This window comes from Muntiacus reevesi, chromosome 7 (assembly GCF_963930625.1).
Source record: "Muntiacus reevesi chromosome 7, mMunRee1.1, whole genome shotgun sequence".
NCBI classification, from domain to species: Eukaryota; Metazoa; Chordata; class Mammalia; order Artiodactyla; family Cervidae; genus Muntiacus; species Muntiacus reevesi.
Window position 1 is genome coordinate 89,189,588 of NC_089255.1, and position 17,607 is coordinate 89,207,194.

Here is a 17,607-nt window from a genome sequence, read left to right on the forward strand (position 1 = left end):
AACTATTATCACACGATGACCAGACTGTAGCCATAACATAAGCCGCCACAGTTCTGAGAACTGGCCTCAAGGGAATGGGACCAAACCTTCCAAGGAACTGAAGATTTAGCACACTTAAGACGAGATGGTGCTGGTCAGACCACTGGTGACCAGTTTCAAGATGCCTGTCAGAGCTGACTGTGCTGTTTCTACATGTAGGCCGCTTCCTCAGCCTAAAAAAGTGCTGGCCCCCTGATTTTCTGGACTGGGGGGCATCTCCCTGCCTTTGCTGGCATTCAAAACAAAGCAGACTTTCCACCAACCCGTCCTCTTTAACGGCTTTTGAGCGGTGAGTGGCTGGATCACACTTTTGATTACAATGTAATCTTAAAAGTAGCACTTATGTGTACGCAACAGAAGTGTAGGGGAGTGATTTTTCAACGTGGGGAAAAAATGATCATTTCCATAAGGAGCCTTGTTTAGATTTTGTTTTTTTCCCTAGGTGTCTAGTCCCTCTTGCTTCACCGTGGATAAATTTTTAGTGCCATGGATAATGGTGGCTCAGTTAGAAAAGAATCTGTCCGCATTACAGAGAACTGGGTTTGATGCCTGGGTCAGAAAGATCTCCTGGAAAAGGAAATGGCAACCCACTCCAGTATTCTTGCCTGGAAAATCCCATAGACAGAGGAGCCGGCTGGGATACAGTCCATGGGGTTGCAAGAGTCAGACATGACTTAGCAAATAAACCACCCACAGATAGACTGCATATCTGCTTATATACTGTGGTCCTTTGGAGGGTGACGAATCATTGCAGTATCTCAGATTTCTTCATGCATTCCTTGCCCCCTTCCAAGAAACAATTTCCTTCCCCTTGGGGGCCATTTCACCCCCTTTGAGAATGTGCGGTATTACTGACTATATTTGTCTTCTAGAATTGTTGTAACTTATTACTACAAGTTGATGGCTTGAAATAGTAGAAATTTATTTGCTCACGGTTCTGGGGCCCAACAGTCCAAAGATTGGGGGTGCTCCGTCCAGGGAGGGTCCAGGGGAGACTCCCTCCTTGCCTCTTCCAGCTTCCGTGGCTCCAGGTGTTCATGGGCTTGTGGCCGGATCCTCCAGTCTCTGCTTCCGTCCTCACGTGGACTCTCCTCCCTGTGTTCCCCTCTTCTGTCTGAGCCGAATTTTCCTTCAGCCTTTCTCTTATAATGACTGCCGCCGTTGGATTCAGGGTCAGCTCCAATTATCCAGGAAACATCATCTCGAGGTCCTGAAACTTTTCCAAACAAGGTCACATTTACAGGTGTTAGGGCTGGCATGAAAATGTCTTTGGGGGGCCACAACTGGGCCCCCTACAAGGACTAAAATATTTGGGGGCAGCTGGGGACATCATTTGTGCCAGTGACACAGCAAGAAAGCTTGGTGTGCATTTCACACCCCACACTGCTGGTGCGGGGCACTTGTTAAAGTCCTGTGATGCTTCTAGCAGTTACAGTGGTGTCACTGTGGAAAGTGTGGGAGCAGACCTCCCTAGCATCTTACCTGTCCCAGAAAGGACTTTTTCTGCCTTCATCTTCCATCCAATTGTGGCCCATTGGCGTCCTCTAGGAGAACTTATGGGAACTGCAAAGTTAATTTTCAGAGGAAATTTTTGATAGATTTGAAATGATAAGCTAGGCAGGACATAGGATAGAAATGAAACAACAACAAAAAAACATGACTTGGAGCGTCTACATTATAACCCGGTGCAATTTACCATCCACTCTGGAGAGAAGTGATACCAGGCACAGTGGGAGCAGATGCCTGCGTGTGAATTCACGTTCTCCTGGATCTTGCCTCCTCCCACCCCTCCAACTTTACACAAGGAAAACCAGTCAAGGGAGGTTACGTGCAGGAGGAAAATAGGATGAACATGGCCGGATAACCGCCCAATATCCCCGGAGAGGAGTGAGGTGCTTTCAGTCATAAAGAGATATTTGCAGACTTCTTAGTTGTCAGTGATTTGTTGTTGTTGTTGTTGTTCGTTTCCTTTTAATAGTTGTTTTTATTCTATTTATTTATTTGGCTGTGCTGGGTCTTAGTTGCAGCACCTGGGATCTAAGTCCCTGTCTAGGGATGGAACCTGACCCCTATTGGGACCAAGGAGTCTTCACCACTGGACTGCCAGGAAAGTCCATTTAGTCATCAGGTTTTCATAGCAATATTACTTGGAAAGACTTCTGAGAAAACCCCAAGTGAATTCCCTACCTGTTTTCTTTGCCAGGTTTTTATCATGTTCTCAAGACGATATCTGTCTATTGGAGGAAGGAAGATTCGCGCGGAAAGGCCTGTTTCCCAGACAACTGTATGCAGGCGACATGAGGCAGCAGCGCCTCCAGGGGGCGCCAGCTGCCCGGTTACCCGCCCCCGTCACATCTGCGTGCGGCTCCTTCCTGGCCCAGGGTCTCAACAAGCATCCAGGAAGTACTGAGTGGACCTGCCTGCCCCTCGGAGGACTCTGTGGTTTCTTTTCTGTGGTGGCTTATGAACTAAGGGCTTCCCTGGTGGCTCAGATGGCAAAGAATCTGCCTGCAATGTGGGAGATCCAGATTCAATCTCTGGGTTGGGACGACCCCCTGGAGGAGGGCATGGCTACCCACTCCAGTATTCTTGCCTGGAGAATCCCCATGGACAGAGGAGCGTAGTGGGCCTCAGCTGATGGGGTCACAACGAGTTGGACATCACTGAGAGATTCACCTCCTAACGTTTCCTGCTTCATCACTTCCTGTGAGCTGCCCCCAGCGTAGAGCTCTCCAGCCTCTGTTTCTGGGGCACAGTTTCCCCCTCTGTGGGGTGGGAGTTTGGGGACCTTCCATGGGCCACAGAACCCAGTTCCAGACACACTCATTTTCCTCTTGCTCACTTAGAGCTCTGTCCCAGCAGGGATTTCCCCTCCCTGTGTGCAGATGGGAAGAACCATGAAGGAGAACAGGGAAAACGTGCACCACGCGGGTGAGCCACACGTTAATAAAGCCTTCACGTACGTCTGCATCGAGGCTGGTTTTCTCAAGAGCTGACTCTGGATCTTAACTCTTTTCATAATGTTGATTTAAGTCCCTCCACTAACTCAGTTCATTGCAGCCACTCAGTCGTGTCCGTCTCTTTGTGACCCCATGGACTGCAGCACGCCAGGCCTCCCTGTCCATCATCAACCCCTGGAGTTTACTCAAACACATGTCCGCTGAGTCACTGATGCCATCCAGCCATCTCATTCTCTGTCGTCCCCTTCTCCTCCTGCCTCCAATCTTTCCCAGCATCAGGGTCTTTTCAAATGAGTCAGTTCTTCACATCAGGTGGCCAAAGTATTGCAGTTTCAGCTTCAACATCAGTCCTCCCAATCAAAATTCAGGACTAATGTCCTTTAGGATGGACTGGTTGGATCTCCTTGCAGTCCAAGGGACTCTCAAGGGTCTCCTCCAACACCACAGTTTAAAAGCATCAATTCTTCGGTGCTCAGCTTTCTTTATAGCCCAACTCTCACATCCATACACGACCACTGGAAAAACCATAGCCTTGACTAGACGGACCCTCGCTGGCAAAGTAATGTCTCTGCTTTTTAACATGCTGTCTAGGTTGGTCATAACTTTCCTTCCAAGGAGCAAGCGTCTTTTAATTTCACGGCTGCAGTCACCATCTGCAGTGATTTTGGAGCCCCCCAAAATAAAGTCAGTCTGTTTCCACTGTTTCCCCATTTATTTGCCATGGAGTGATGGGACTGGATGCCATGATCTTAGTTTTCTGAATGTTGAGCTTTAAGCCAACTCAAACATGTACCAAATTGACTGCTATGTCAGGCATCGTGCCAAGCTCTGGGCGCCCACTGGGGAATAAGACAGAGATGGTGCATGTTCTCTAGGGATTTACCAACAGGGAGACCAAGATTAAACAGTGTGAATAATCAATAAGAAGTGCTATAAAGGGAAGACACCAGGGGTTGCCTAACAGGTGCACCTGATTTAATGCAGAGACGAGAGGAAGGTGGGCTGGGAGGCGGGCAGGCAGCGTGAGACCTGAACAGCCCGCCGTGATGAACACAGCACGTCACATGTGCCTCCACTAGCTCGCACGACTCTGACTAGCTCAGCTATTTCAGGTAAATGGACGTGGGAGGTCTTGTTCTAAATTTATACACAGGTTGGGGTGGTGACAGTTAGGGTTAACTTAGAAGCACGGAACTCATGGAAGCTGCTTTGGTCTTCAAAGGCTCCTGGAGGCCATTTTTAATTTTTTCTTTTCTTTTTTAGTTAGAGGATAACTACTTTACAATACGGAGAGTCCCTTGGACTGCAAGGAGATCCAACTAGTCCAACCTAAAGGAAATCAGTCCAGAATATTCATTGGAGCGACTGATGCCGAAGCTGAAACTCCAATACTTTGGCCACCTGATGAGAAGAAACGACTCATTGGAAAAGACCCTGATGCTTGGAAAGATTGAAGGCGGGAGGAGAAGGAGACAACAGAGGATGAGACGGTTGGATGGCATCACCGACTCAATGGACATGGGTTTGAGTAAACTCTGGGAGTTGGTGATGGACATGAGACAGTCATTTCCTAGGCAGGCTGATAAGAAGTCTAGGGGTCCCCAAGGAGAGAGAGGTCTGGAATATTCAAGGAGGAAGAAAGGACAAACTTTTTACTTTTTTCCCTCTACATTCCTTAGGATTATATAACAATAATATATCCTGTCTGAGGAGAGTCTTTGGATTAAACCTTCTGGCTAATTCTGCTATCTTAAAATGTAAATTATGGGAGTGGGTCTGGTGAGGTCTTTACAACCTCCAGACATTATTTGGATTCATTGGAGAGTATATAACTCCACTGCTAACACTAGCAAGGGGGTACTCTTTCTACCCCCTTCTGATGTCTATGTCAGAAGCTTTCTCTATCTCCTTTGTACTTTAATAAAACTTTATTGCACAAAAGCTCTGAGCGATCCAGCCTCGTCTCTGGCCCCGGATTGAATTCTTCTCCTCTGGAGGCCAAGAACCCCGGCGTCTTTGCGTGATTCAGAAACAACCTTTCAGACAGGGAGGCCTGACGTGCTGCAGTCCACGGGGTCCCAAGGAGTCGGACACGACTGAGTGAATGAACTGGACAATGTTGTGACGGTCTTTGCCATCCCTCAACATGGCTTGGCCATAGGTGCACATGTGTCCCTTCCCTCTTGAACGCCCTCCTGCCTCCCTCCTCATCCCACCTGGCTAGGCGGTCACAGAGCACCAGCTTCTGACAGGTTCCCTGTGTCATACATCAAACTCCCCCGGCTATCTCTTTTTATCTATTTTACACCTGGCAATGTATATGTTGGGCTTCCCCCATGGCTCCTGCATGCAGGAGATGTGAGTTTGATTCCTGGGGAGGGTGTGGCAACCCACCCCAGTATTCTTGTCTGGAGAATTGCATGGACAGAGGAGCCTGGTGGGCTGCAGTCCATGGGTCACAGAATGTCAGACACGACTGAAATGACTTAGCAAGCATGCATGCCACATCCAGGGAAAAGCCTGTGCGGTAATGAAGACCCAACATAACCATAAACATAAATAAATACAATTATATACAAAAATAATCAGTCAACCAGTGCATTAAATGACCCTTTGACATCGTTCATTTGCTCTGTCTCTGACCTTACTAGACTGAGTCTGGAAACGCCGATAATTTGTGCCCATTAAATCAGCTACCCCATTCCTTGTGGGCAAAATCTCCAACTGATACAGGCAAAATTTGCCCATCCCATCAAGATTCAAACAGATCCTGCAAAAGTTCGTTCCAGAATTAATCGAGATCTTATATAAATAAAGAAGCCCCTTAAAGCCGCATAATCCGCCCTCCTGACCCTTGGAATGCTCTGCTCTCCTTCTAGAGTCTCTTCACGGCAAGACAGCATTCACTTGCTGAAGCTTTGTCTCAAAGGGACATAACATCCCGCAGAGAAAAACTGCAGTTTTTGCAAACCCAGGTTTGATAATTTAGGGCATCTGATATTAGAACAGGGTGCACACCTAGATCTAGATGGACTTCACGGTGACCTGTTCTCCAGAACCCCAAATGGAATGTCAGCTGTGAGGTTTTTCTCAGGCTGGTTGGCTCTTGAAATATTTCTCTTCAATTGCCTTTGGCATTGAAGACCTCCGAGGGCTGGCAAGACCTGAATGAACACCCAGGGCCACCAACCTCACCACATAGTGAGTGGTCTGCCCACCCACTCACGGTGAGGGCCACAGCCCAGGGCGGGTCTCTCCTCTCCCTTGCTGTGGGGCCCTTCCTTTCTCCCTTGCATATCAGGGCCATTTAGTCGGGGCTGCACTGACCACCAATCTTCTACGGAAGGCTCAGGCAACTCAGGAGGGTCAACGGGAGAACCCAGCCACAGGCCATGGAGGTTGAGTGGGGGTCCCTCCCTAAGCGTCTGTCCCATGTGTCATCGTGATTCAGCCACTGGATAGTGACTCGTGATTAAAACGCCCCTTTCATTGGCGACACAGGTCTAATGGGTGCAGTGCAGATTTTCTGTGGCTAAGGGTGGACTTTCATCCCAGTCTGTAGGCCTTTCTTCTATTTCACTGCTCTCAGATTAAGCAGTATTAACCTGTTCCTAAACTTACTCTACCATGCTGGGTGAGACCTACGAGATTCCTTCTTTGGCTTAGTGAACTTGAGGACAAAAAAAAAAAAAATTACTTCTGAGGTTTTGATTACTTTTAAGTCTTAAATGAGTGATGAAATTTAAGTACCAATGAACACACTTAAGGCTTCTTGAAGTACTTTTTTTCTTGCCCTTGAAATGATAAGAGGCTGTTGTTCACAGCTCCGGTGTGGACAGCTCCATTTACAGCATTTACTTCCCCTGGAGTCAAATTAGGGACTGTAGGGAAAACATTTGCTCTTCTCACCTGTCTTGGCAGTAAATTTCCACGCGGCATGCACGATGCTACCAAAGAATACCGTCTAAATGGCGTGCAAAAGAAAATAACAAATGTGGAGGCGGAGAGACATTCAAGTAAATTCTGTACTAGGACCCAAGAGAGACAAGACCGACTGGATGGGCTCCCTTTACTACCCGCCCTCCCTTGCATGATCAGCATTAGTTTCTATTTGTTTCAAAAAAATTGCATTTAGAACACAACAACAACAATTTCAACTAATCAAATGTTCTTAAGGGAGGAAAAAAGCATACAGGCAAGGAAGGCATGGGTGAAGCGTGGGGAAACCCAGACGCACAAGCTCTGAAACCAACAGCTGTGCTTTCAGATCTTGAAATAAATCTGTTTCCGGGAACAGAGGTTTCTGTTGTTCCCATTTAAATCCTGAGTCACGTAAAACTCAACGACCACTTATTTTTCAAAGTCAGACTCCTTGTTTAGGATACTTAAATCTCATATCTGATATGTGTAAGGCTTAGGAGAAATTCTCTTCAATGCTGAGAGGCTAAATAAAGAGTTGTATTAGGTGGTAGAGAGAAGGCAAAAGGAAACTGGATTGAGCAAAACCTGAAAATATCTACAAGAATGTTCTTGGGTCAATTAACTGACCACATTCTACTCAACTTACAGGAGAAAAAAAATCATGTGGGTCTTTTATAAGTGGGATTTAACACATAATTCAGCATTAGTACTAGGTCCTATTTAAAAGAAATTAATCCAGATGGAAAACATTTGGCCACTAGGAAAACCAGAGTTTTGCTCAAAATGTAATCCTAACAATCAATTAGAAAGTCGGCAGAATTTTCAGGATCCCATAAGGCTGTTCAGCCTGATGGCTTTCTAGGCAGTGGTGGAAATGATGTTGAAAGAAATATACAAGACCCGTGACATAGAAGCACCTTTTTGAACTGGTAAACTCTAAAGCTCATTTTATTTTTTACTTGACTCTGCAAGTGATTTGCAAAACATTCAAAAAGTGAAAAAATCTCTCCCCCCCATAGTTTCTACTATAGAAATTATTTCTAACTTCTTACTTGCGTATATTAATGCATATGTCATGACACAGTATAAGCAAATTTCAGGGTTAGTGTGGCCAATCAAAATTAGTGTCATACAAATAAAAGGGAGAGGCTGTTTCTCACCAAGTTGCATCCAGTGAAGCCCCAGGACTGATTTCAACAACTTGTCAGAAAGGGGTTAACTGGTAAACAGGCATCACACCCAACGTCAGGCTGAATGAACACACTGCTGACATTACAGTTGATGTATAGCTTCCTTACAACTTGGATTTCAGTCAAGGTTAGTCAAGGTCTTCTTGGGTGGCTGGCTGTCTTCCCAGAAGTAAAATCTGAGGTGCAACTTCTCACTTGCCACAATCTGCATCATCCGGACTTTTTTAAAGGATCTGCTGCTTCTAAGCGGAACACTTTAGCTCAGTTTGAGTTGGCTGCTAGGACGTTAGGGCTGTATCTGTAGCCCAGCTCTAACACGCATCTCTGTACATGTTCACTCCTGATTTAATCCTGTTTTCTCCTTTGTTTCCCCTTTACTGAGATCGTACTTATCCTATGTACATTTCATTGTGTTGTAGGGTTGCAGCTCTGTAAAAATCTTCGGGGAAAAGGCAACATCTAAACACACTTTGGGCTTCCCTGGTGGCTCAGAGGTTAAAGCATCTGCCTGCAATGTGGGAGACCTGGGTTTGATTCCTGGGTCGGGAAGATCCCCTGGAGAAGGAAATGGCAACCCACTCCAGTATTCTTACCTGGAGAATCCCATGGATGGAGGAGCCTGGTGGGCTACAGTCCACGGGGTCGCCAAGGGTCGGACACGACTGAGCGACTTCACTTTCACTAAACGCACTTTAGCTGAGTTTTACTAATATCAGGATTAAAGTGAATCATGCATACTATACATCACAGGTCAACTCAGGTCCAAGATCTCAGAGATTTAAACATGGCAACACTTCTTAGCAAGTTCATATTCTCTGTACTCTGGAGGATAATACTCAACAGAAATCTGAATTTCAATAGTTAAAAGTAAATTTAAGATGGATTCAAAGTGCCCCTAATGAATGCTTTTCCAGACGCTTCTGAAAATCCAAAAGGTTCATTAAAAAATTGAATCATACAGATTTTTAAAAAGGTCTGTGTGGAGTGGTGCCTGGCCATGGAAAACGATTAGCATACAGGATAACCAGAGGTGGAATCTTTATTTCACAAGTTTCAAGATACAGTACAAAACGAATCTGTACATCTCTCTATTAACAGGATTTGTTTACACAATTATATTACACTTCACCAGCCTTTAAACTGAATTTAATTAAATACAAAATAAATTTACAAAAAGTCTACCATGGTGTTCTTTCCAATGACAGTTTATGGTCTTTTAAAGCGTCTCCTAAATATCAATAGTGGTTACACCTTGATCGTATCAAATGTTATGATTTTTCTTTTTTAAAACCAAAGAGAATAGTGTCATCTTATCATTCCAAACAGGAAAACTGGTGCTGTGAGATGACTCTACACATAACCAAGACATCCTTCTCATGCACACATTGGATTTTTACTTGTGTAAATCATTTTTCCGTGGAATATTTTCAATCTTCTTGAAATACCAAGTGGAAGGAGAAATTTAGCTTCTTTTTACTACACCTTTAGAAGTCAGCTAGTGCCTCAGACAGTATGGTATTCAGAAAGTTTGTATTTTCACTTATATCTGAGACCAATGACTGATGAAAAATACTTTCACGAAAATAGAAGTTCTTTTTGCTTTATTTCTTGCATAGTGGTAGTCATAATATTGTGTAACATATAATTAAATTCACTTTTAAACCAAATAGTAGCTGTTATCAGGGCAAATGTAGCCCATGCTGCTCTTCTTGTTAAGTAAGGGGGCTGTTTAACAGTTGAAGCACTTTTGTTTTGAAATGTGCATGTGAAATGTTAGTCCAAACCTCTGAATAAGGTGTTTGCAGATGTAGCTAGACACTATAACACACATGCTACATACATGAAGGCCTGTGGTCTTCATTTATAGGCTTGCATGCATACTTCCAAAACACTGGTTTGAAGAACATGAGGAGCAAAGAAAAGAGCAGAAAGGAAGAAAAAAGCTCATACAAAATTCTTGAGTTTCCTGGAGGCAATGGCAGCTCCTTAATTAAATAAAGCAACAGGTCATGGGCAGGTCATGGGCAGAAGTTTCTACAACTTCCCAGTGATACAGAGATACAATGGCTTAGCAGTAAAACTCTCACAAATTAACCACATATGCAGAAGGGGAACACATCCTCAAGAGGATTAGGATTAATGATCCGCAAGTTAATCTCCTTTAAGTGCTAAATCATTTTGGAAGAAAAAGAAACCATCTATTTTTCTGTGCCATTGAATAGGAACTAAAAACAAGGTAGGCCTTACCCAAGAACAAAAAGGAAAAAAAAAAAAACAACAAACCAATAGCAAACCCCAAACACCAATGTAGCAGAAAACAAAAAGCTAGAGTCTCCAGACTAAATAACCAACAGACCAAACGCACAAGAGAACGGAAGCTGAGTAAGTCCTTCTGTCACTGCCTCGGAAGGCAGGGAGAAGCCTCTCACAGGGACGGGGACAGCTGGGCTACCGTGGAGAGATGAAGCCACTCTCTACCTGCTAACTCTAAATTCTATCATTAAAACTCCTCAATCCTGGAGTTAGTTTAATGTCACTGACATTAACTAGCTTGAGTTACTGTCATTGTATTCAAATGGATGCCATTTGATTAGGTTAAGTATTGAGCGTTATTTTAGGAGAAACCCAGTTCCTATTTGTTTAGGTATCAGGTCCCTTGTACAGAATGAGGAAGGGAGCCAAGGATTTCGAGACTGGTCTTTGAATGAAGTCACAGGAACTAAGCTATTTTAGGTTTACCATTCAAACTGCCAGTAGCAAGTGAGCCAGGGTGAAACAGGAGGTGGACAAAGATGGATTTGGAAGATGAATAGCAAGGACAGGAGCAAGATGAAGGCCAACAGGAAGTCTGTCATAGCCTGGAGAACAAGACCATCCCTTCCTGTCTGCCTCTGGGGTAGAGACCACTGTTGAGGAATTGTCTTTTTCGAAGTACTAACAGAGGGAAGGAAAGATAAAGAGATAAGAATACTGCTAAAGGAGAAATTAGGTGGATGACAGAAAAACATGGAAGCTTAGTTGTTAAACGTTTAAATAAACTAAAACAGTTCCTTTGAAACGAAGAGTGGCTGCTACCATGGATCCTACTTATTTTGAAGGGTGGGGAGAAGAGGCAGGGGTGAAGACGCGAACATCCTGTACCAAATGCACACAGATCTCTCACCAAAGAGAGCGAACAGAAGTCTTAGTATTTACATGAGCTGCCCAAAGCAACATTACACTTCCAACGGTAAAATGTCCTACCTTTCAGATCTGCACTTACACTTGTGGTTCTTGCTGTGACCACCTCTTCAGGTTTAGAAGCAACTATCCAGGAGGAAAGTTTGCTCAGCAGGTTTCTCGTAATAGTCTACACACACCACACACACACACACAAAAGCACACAACTTCACATTTAGAGCCCTCAGCTTCCTTACGGACTGATTAGACCTAGTTCTAAATACAATCCCCACTTCAAAAACCGAAGTTTTACAACTCTACAGGTAAGGGACTCTTCAAGTTTTCTGGCAGATGAGGGGTTATGGAAAAAGAGTATAAAGATGAACAGAAACAGACGGAGGTCAGCAAGTGCAGAAAGCCTGCGCAGACGCTAAGACGGGTCTCAGACTGGGCACAGGATGGCGAACGCTGCCATCCAACCACGAAAAGGAGCGTGAGTGTGGCTGAAGTTCTTCATTTGTGTGATATGTGATGCTCTCAGTGTTTTCTGTTGGCGCCGTGGTGGCTGTTCTCCACACTCCTGAAGCCGACAGCTCTGCAGTGTAACAGCCTCGCTTTTCCTAATGTTAACCGTGGAGGGTGGTGACCACGGGAGCTACGCAAGTGGTTGCTTTTCTCCTGTCACATCAAGCTGCAGAAAAAAAAATCTATCTGAACAAAGAGGCTTTAGTAGCTTTCTTCAACCACTGATTTTAATGCATCTCCGACTCTCTATAGAGTTTTAGTATTGCAATGGTAGTTTATGTCTGCCATAGCCTGGCAAGGATATTTCACATTTAAAGAATTCAGGAGGGTGGTCTGTTCTTTTGCAGTAAGAAATGCAAAGTATTAATAAATCAAATCCTGGGAACAAATGCGTTAACTTTTGGGAACTGTCTGTGATCCTGGTACCCCCACCCAGAGTCCTTCACCACTGCTTTCTAATTCTCCCCTTCAGTCCAGCCTCTGGCTCCAGAGGAAGGCTCTGCCTACTTGTAACAAACAAGCCAGTCACACTGAGTAGGTGGGGCAAGTCCAGGTGTTACTCAAGGAGTCAGTTCACAGAGTTTCCTAGATACTCCACTCCAAGGAAACGAAGTTCACATACAACTCTTTTTTTTTTCACATACAACTCTTTAACGAGGCCTTTCAGTCTCTGAAGGAGAGAAGTACGGGATAACGTATGACAATCAATTACCGATCATCATAAACCGCCCAACCTTCCCTGTTAAAGGAACAAATATGCTGAATATGTATACCTGCATGTGGACTGATAAAAGTTCCTTGGTTATCAGAGTTCTGAAACACTTTGAGGACTTTTTTTAACTTAAGAGGCAAGTTCCACTTTCAGACTTTCAAACATGTTAAGGTTAGATTTGCAACTAACTGGGTTTTCCTTTTTACATTGATCAGTTTTAGTGTCAACGCACAAGACCTTCAGGACGGCCGACAGACTTACGCACACTGAGAGAGTGGCCGAAGGGACCCAGGAAAGAGAGCTGGACACGGCGGCCATGGCCACTGTGAGGGTCTCGCAGATGCTCCGGGGAAGAAAGGGGGGCAGGGAGCTGCTGAGAGTTGTTATTCCAAACGGCACCGAAACGGACATTCAACCTAGTTTAGGTAAGAGTTACTTATCCCTGAAAATAAAGGCATCAGATTCCAAGCAGCTTTAGGAATTCAACGCTTCCTTGTGCCTCTTCCAGGAGGTGGCGACCGCGGATCCAAAGTCCTACATCGAATGCAAGCGTTCTCAGCAAACCCTTTCCTTGTCTGTCGCCCGCTGGGGGGACGCGGCGGGTTACTGCGGCGGCGGCTGCTCTGGGGGCCCCTCCTGCTGCGGCGGGGCCGGCCGTGGCCCCGGAGGCCTGGGGACAGGCATGTCCTGGTGCTGCCGCTGCCTGTAGGCGATTACGGTTCCCAGGAGCAACGCAATGATGGTCATGAGGTAAAGGTCCCACTCAGGTCCCAAGAGCTGGTCCATATCAAGTTGGGTGAATATGTCTCGAATCTTAGTGAGAATAACATAAAAATCATTAAGATCACTTAAACGTAAAGCTAGGAAAGTTACCTCACAAACTAAGAGATAAATACAGAATTTATTGAAACAATTGGTTTTAGTAATATTTTGCAATGTCTTTTTTAGAAAAAAGATTTTACTATAAAAACTACCATATGACCCGGCAGTTCCACTCTTGGTTATTTATCTGAAAAAAACAAAAACACTTAATTCTGAAAGATATATGCACTCCAATGTTCACAATAGCATAATTCATTATTGTCAAGATATGGAAGCAACCTAAGTATCCATCAGTTGGTGAATGAAGATGTGGTGCATATACACAATGGAATATTATTACTTAGCCATAAAAAGAATGAAATTTTGCCATCTGTAGCAACATGGATGGTCTTGGAGGGCATTATGGTAAGTGACTAAGTCAGACATAAAGACAAATGCTGCATGACATCACTGATAAGCGGTGTCTAAAAAATTTACAAACTAGTGAATATAACAAAAAGGAAGCGGACTCACAGATTAGAGGACAAACTAGTAGTTACCAGTGGGGAGAGGGAAGTGGGAGGGGCCACATAAAGGTACGGGATTAAGACACACAAACTGTTACGTATAACATAAGCTACAACATGGAGAATATAGCCGGTAATTTATAATAACCACACATGGAGTGCAATCTATAAAAATTATGAATCACTATATTGTATACCTGTAACTCTATAGTATTGTACATCAACTGTAATTCAGTAAGAAAAAAACCAAAAATTAAAGCCCGCCAGACTTTAACAAAGTAACCAATCTAATAAAATTAAGGGCTAGACAAAACAAAACAATCGGATCAACTGAAAAAATGAAAAGTACTCGGGTTTGATCTCTGGGGCAGAAAGATCCCCTGGAGAAGGGAATGGCAACCCACTCCAGCATTCCTGCCTGGAGAATTCCATGGACAGAGGAGCCTGGCGGGCTACAGTGTATGGAATCGCAGAGAGTCAGACAGGACTGAGTGACTGAACAACAACAAAGCACCTTACGGGACTTCTCCCCATCAGTAACAATGCGCTCACTTCCAACCCCTGTTCATAGGGAATATCTGAAACAAACGCTGGGGACAGCGCAGGACGGGGCTGGGGAAGCGGTGTCGGCACAGCTAGAGCCTGCTTCCAGCAATGACTCCTCGCTAGTAAGAAGCTTCCCCCAATGACGGCAGGGCTAGTTTACTGCGGTCCCTCAGGGATTGTAACTGAGGGTGTCAGGGGTTCACATGTTTAACAGCTGCACAAATAATGCTTTTCAGTTAGCATTTAACTATAATTGACTACTGAAATTGTACTTTAAAATTATGTTGTCTATCATATTTTAATGTCGCTTAAGTTACTCCTGGGATTTTCTGACTACTACTTACCCTGGACCAACAAGAAAGGAAATATGGGGCATAATCCTTTATGTTTAAATAAAACTACATTTAAAAGGTCCCCATATATACATTTGTAGGTATAGAATCTAATTTTTTCTGGAAAAAAATTGTAAGAAACTAATAGTTTCCTGGGGTAGGACCTACAATATACAATAGGAGACTTTGGTTTTCTGTACTGTTTGACTTTCTTACCATCAGTACTTTTTACTCCCTTCGCAGGGGAGGTGGGAGAACATCCAGGTGGTACGATTATGGGGCATCTTACTGTTCTCCTATACCCCGGGGTAAAACACAACTTATTACGGCATATTATATGACCAAATCCTAGACTGTGCTCAATACTGATAATTAGGCAAATATGGGTAATAATGTAATACACATGTAATCAATAGTTTAGTTGAAATAGTCCTGAGAAGGTAAGAGCTAGTGGCCACACTGTTAGCTTTTCAGTGAAAGGAATGAAGATCCTCTGAGTTACTGATAGGAGAGCCTACAGCATACCCTGGCTCATGCTACCAAATGGTCATAAATTGACATTACGAGTGTCTAAGCAGTGGAGAGGACAGACGCCAGCACCTTCAGCCCTCAGGAGGCCTATACGTGGAGAACCTTGGTGTGTTGGCTAAGGTTGGAAAACGGAGAAGTTGTCCAATTTCGTCGTCTGGATGCTGAAGCAGCAAGGACTCAATCTACATATGTTAACACCGAGTAAACCCCTTTTGGAATCTAACGCTGAGAGGGTGCGTCAACTTGTCCTGAAAGATGCTAACAAGAGGGTGACATCATCCCTTTCTGGCCTGGAGTGAACTAAAGTGAACAGCCCTTCTTTCTGCATACCTTTTAAGGCTCAGAGTTAAATGCTGCACCAGTGAATCCGTATGAGGAATGACAGGTACTGTAAACAAAACAGACAACGGGGGAACCCAAGAGCCCTGTGCTGGAAACCAAGCTGGGAGCTGTGAAGAGAATGGGTAACTCACCCACCTCCTAGCAAGGTGCTCCTACCACCGAGCACACTGAAAGAATTCTAGGTATTTTTAGAAAACACTTCCGGTGGTGTTTTTAACATGTTTCACTAGCAGAAGCGTCTGAAGCACAGCAGCCTGGGCAGGCTCTCAGGTTCCACTTCTTCCCATGTCTTAGACTCTCTCTTTAAGTGGTTGGTCTGAGTCACTGCAAGGCAGTCATCTGATTAAACGTTTACTGAATTTAGTTAATTACTATTTCAAGTTGTCACGGGTTAGTCTCAGCTTTCCCTAACCAGAAAAGATCTGCACCAGTGACAAACATGCTAGCAACAGGCATACATGCATGCACTGTCGTTCAGTCGTGTCCGACCCTTTGCGACCCCGTGGACTGTAGCCCACCAGGCTCCTGTCCGTGGGATGTCCCAGGCAAAAATACCGGTGCGGGTTGCCACTTCCTGTTCCAAGGGACCTTCCCATCCCAGGGTTCGAACCCGTGTCTCCTGCGTCTCCTGCATCGGCAGGCGGGTTCTTCTCCGCTGCACCACCTGGGACGCCCTTTAGCCCGTTATCACTCACTGTCAGACGTCCTGGCAACTCTAAGTGCTCTGCGGCACCCTCGTCCCTCACCTGGTGAGGACCTTTTATCCAGGAAGGGGGAAAAGGCCAGTCACTTACACGTCCTTTCTCCTCTCCCCATCTGAGCAAAACCAAACCTGTGGGTTGAGGGTACATCATGCGTATTTTAATGAGAAGAGTCGTGGACCACTTACATTTGTTTCCCGTATGTACTGCAAGAAATAGACCACGCCCAACTTGCAGAGTGCTAGGAAGACTGGTACTTGTGCATCTGGGCTGGCTTCGGCTGCCATGTCATAAAAACGCTTTGCAAGGTGAATGTCCTATAACAGAGGTAATAAGCCAAGCGTCAGTTCTTGTTAAAGTAAAAATAATTACTATTTACATGTTCAGAAAGTTTATTTTACCTTCCAAGTTTCATTTTAAAATTTCCCTTACCGAAAGAAAGAACTCAAGCTTTAATTAGGTAAAATTTCTTTTAATTATCTAACCGCTTACTTTTGAAGAATTTAATGGAAAAAATTCAAAAGGTAACCTGTATGTCCCTGACCTTGCTGGACACAGTTATATATAATGTCTGTGCATAACACTGTTAACCCGGAGACTTCCAGGGTGACCTGTAGGTCTCAAGCTAAGTTTTTCCTACCTACAAACCAGTCAGCGTAAGGAATTTCTGGTTTCTGTCTGGAGCAGAGATCTTTATATTGGGGTAGACATACCCAAAAGTTTTCTAAGGGGTGTTAGGAGTTTCTCAATCCTCTGTTTCCCCGTCTTAGATTATTTCTGTAAAGGGGGAAACAAATTATTACTAACTTTGGCCCAGATGAGGGTGCTCTGCCTTCAGATAAATGGTAGAATGGGATTCTGTGAGCTGCAAAAATCTCATTTAACAACCTCACTTCTCTCATGCCCTGAGTATTGTCAAAGAACACTAAATTCGTAGGTAAGAATTCCATGAGACACGGTAAGGAAAGGCTGAACACTGAGACTGACTTTTCCTGCACATTTAAACATAAGCGGCTACTTCCAGCTCTTCTGTGTTCTTGTCCCGAGGCGAGTCATCAGCTAAACAGAAGAGCACCTTCAAACAAAACTGACAGTATGGTGAGGGGCTTTGATTTTTAAAAAAGTAACACATTTTATCTGCACTGTCATATCTTTCAAGATCATACATCAAACTTTATGTGATCCACGGACTCTGTGCAGATGAGTCGATAAGAGAAATTAAATCTTATCTATCAATCAACTCCTGAATTATTTATTCCAATTATAACCAATCCTCATCTTGTTTAATACTTAAATTTTTCTATCTGTATTAGATACTGGA

General features: G+C 44.4%; 1 protein-coding gene across 2 annotated transcripts in view; it reads right to left on the minus strand.

The window, feature by feature from the left end:
* Window positions 1-9,124: 9,124 nt before the first annotated feature.
* Window positions 9,125-17,607, minus strand: part of SEL1L (SEL1L adaptor subunit of SYVN1 ubiquitin ligase) — a 60,087-nt gene continuing 51,604 nt past the window's right edge. For both annotated transcript variants that reach the window (XM_065941859.1, XM_065941858.1), the window contains 2 exons: window positions 16,475-16,603; window positions 9,125-13,319 (listed from right to left, as the gene is read on the minus strand). In XM_065941859.1, coding sequence (XP_065797931.1) covers window positions 13,110-13,319; window positions 16,475-16,603 — 339 coding nt within the window. In that variant the 3' untranslated portion in view covers window positions 9,125-13,109. The remainder of the gene's footprint in view (window positions 13,320-16,474; window positions 16,604-17,607) is intronic.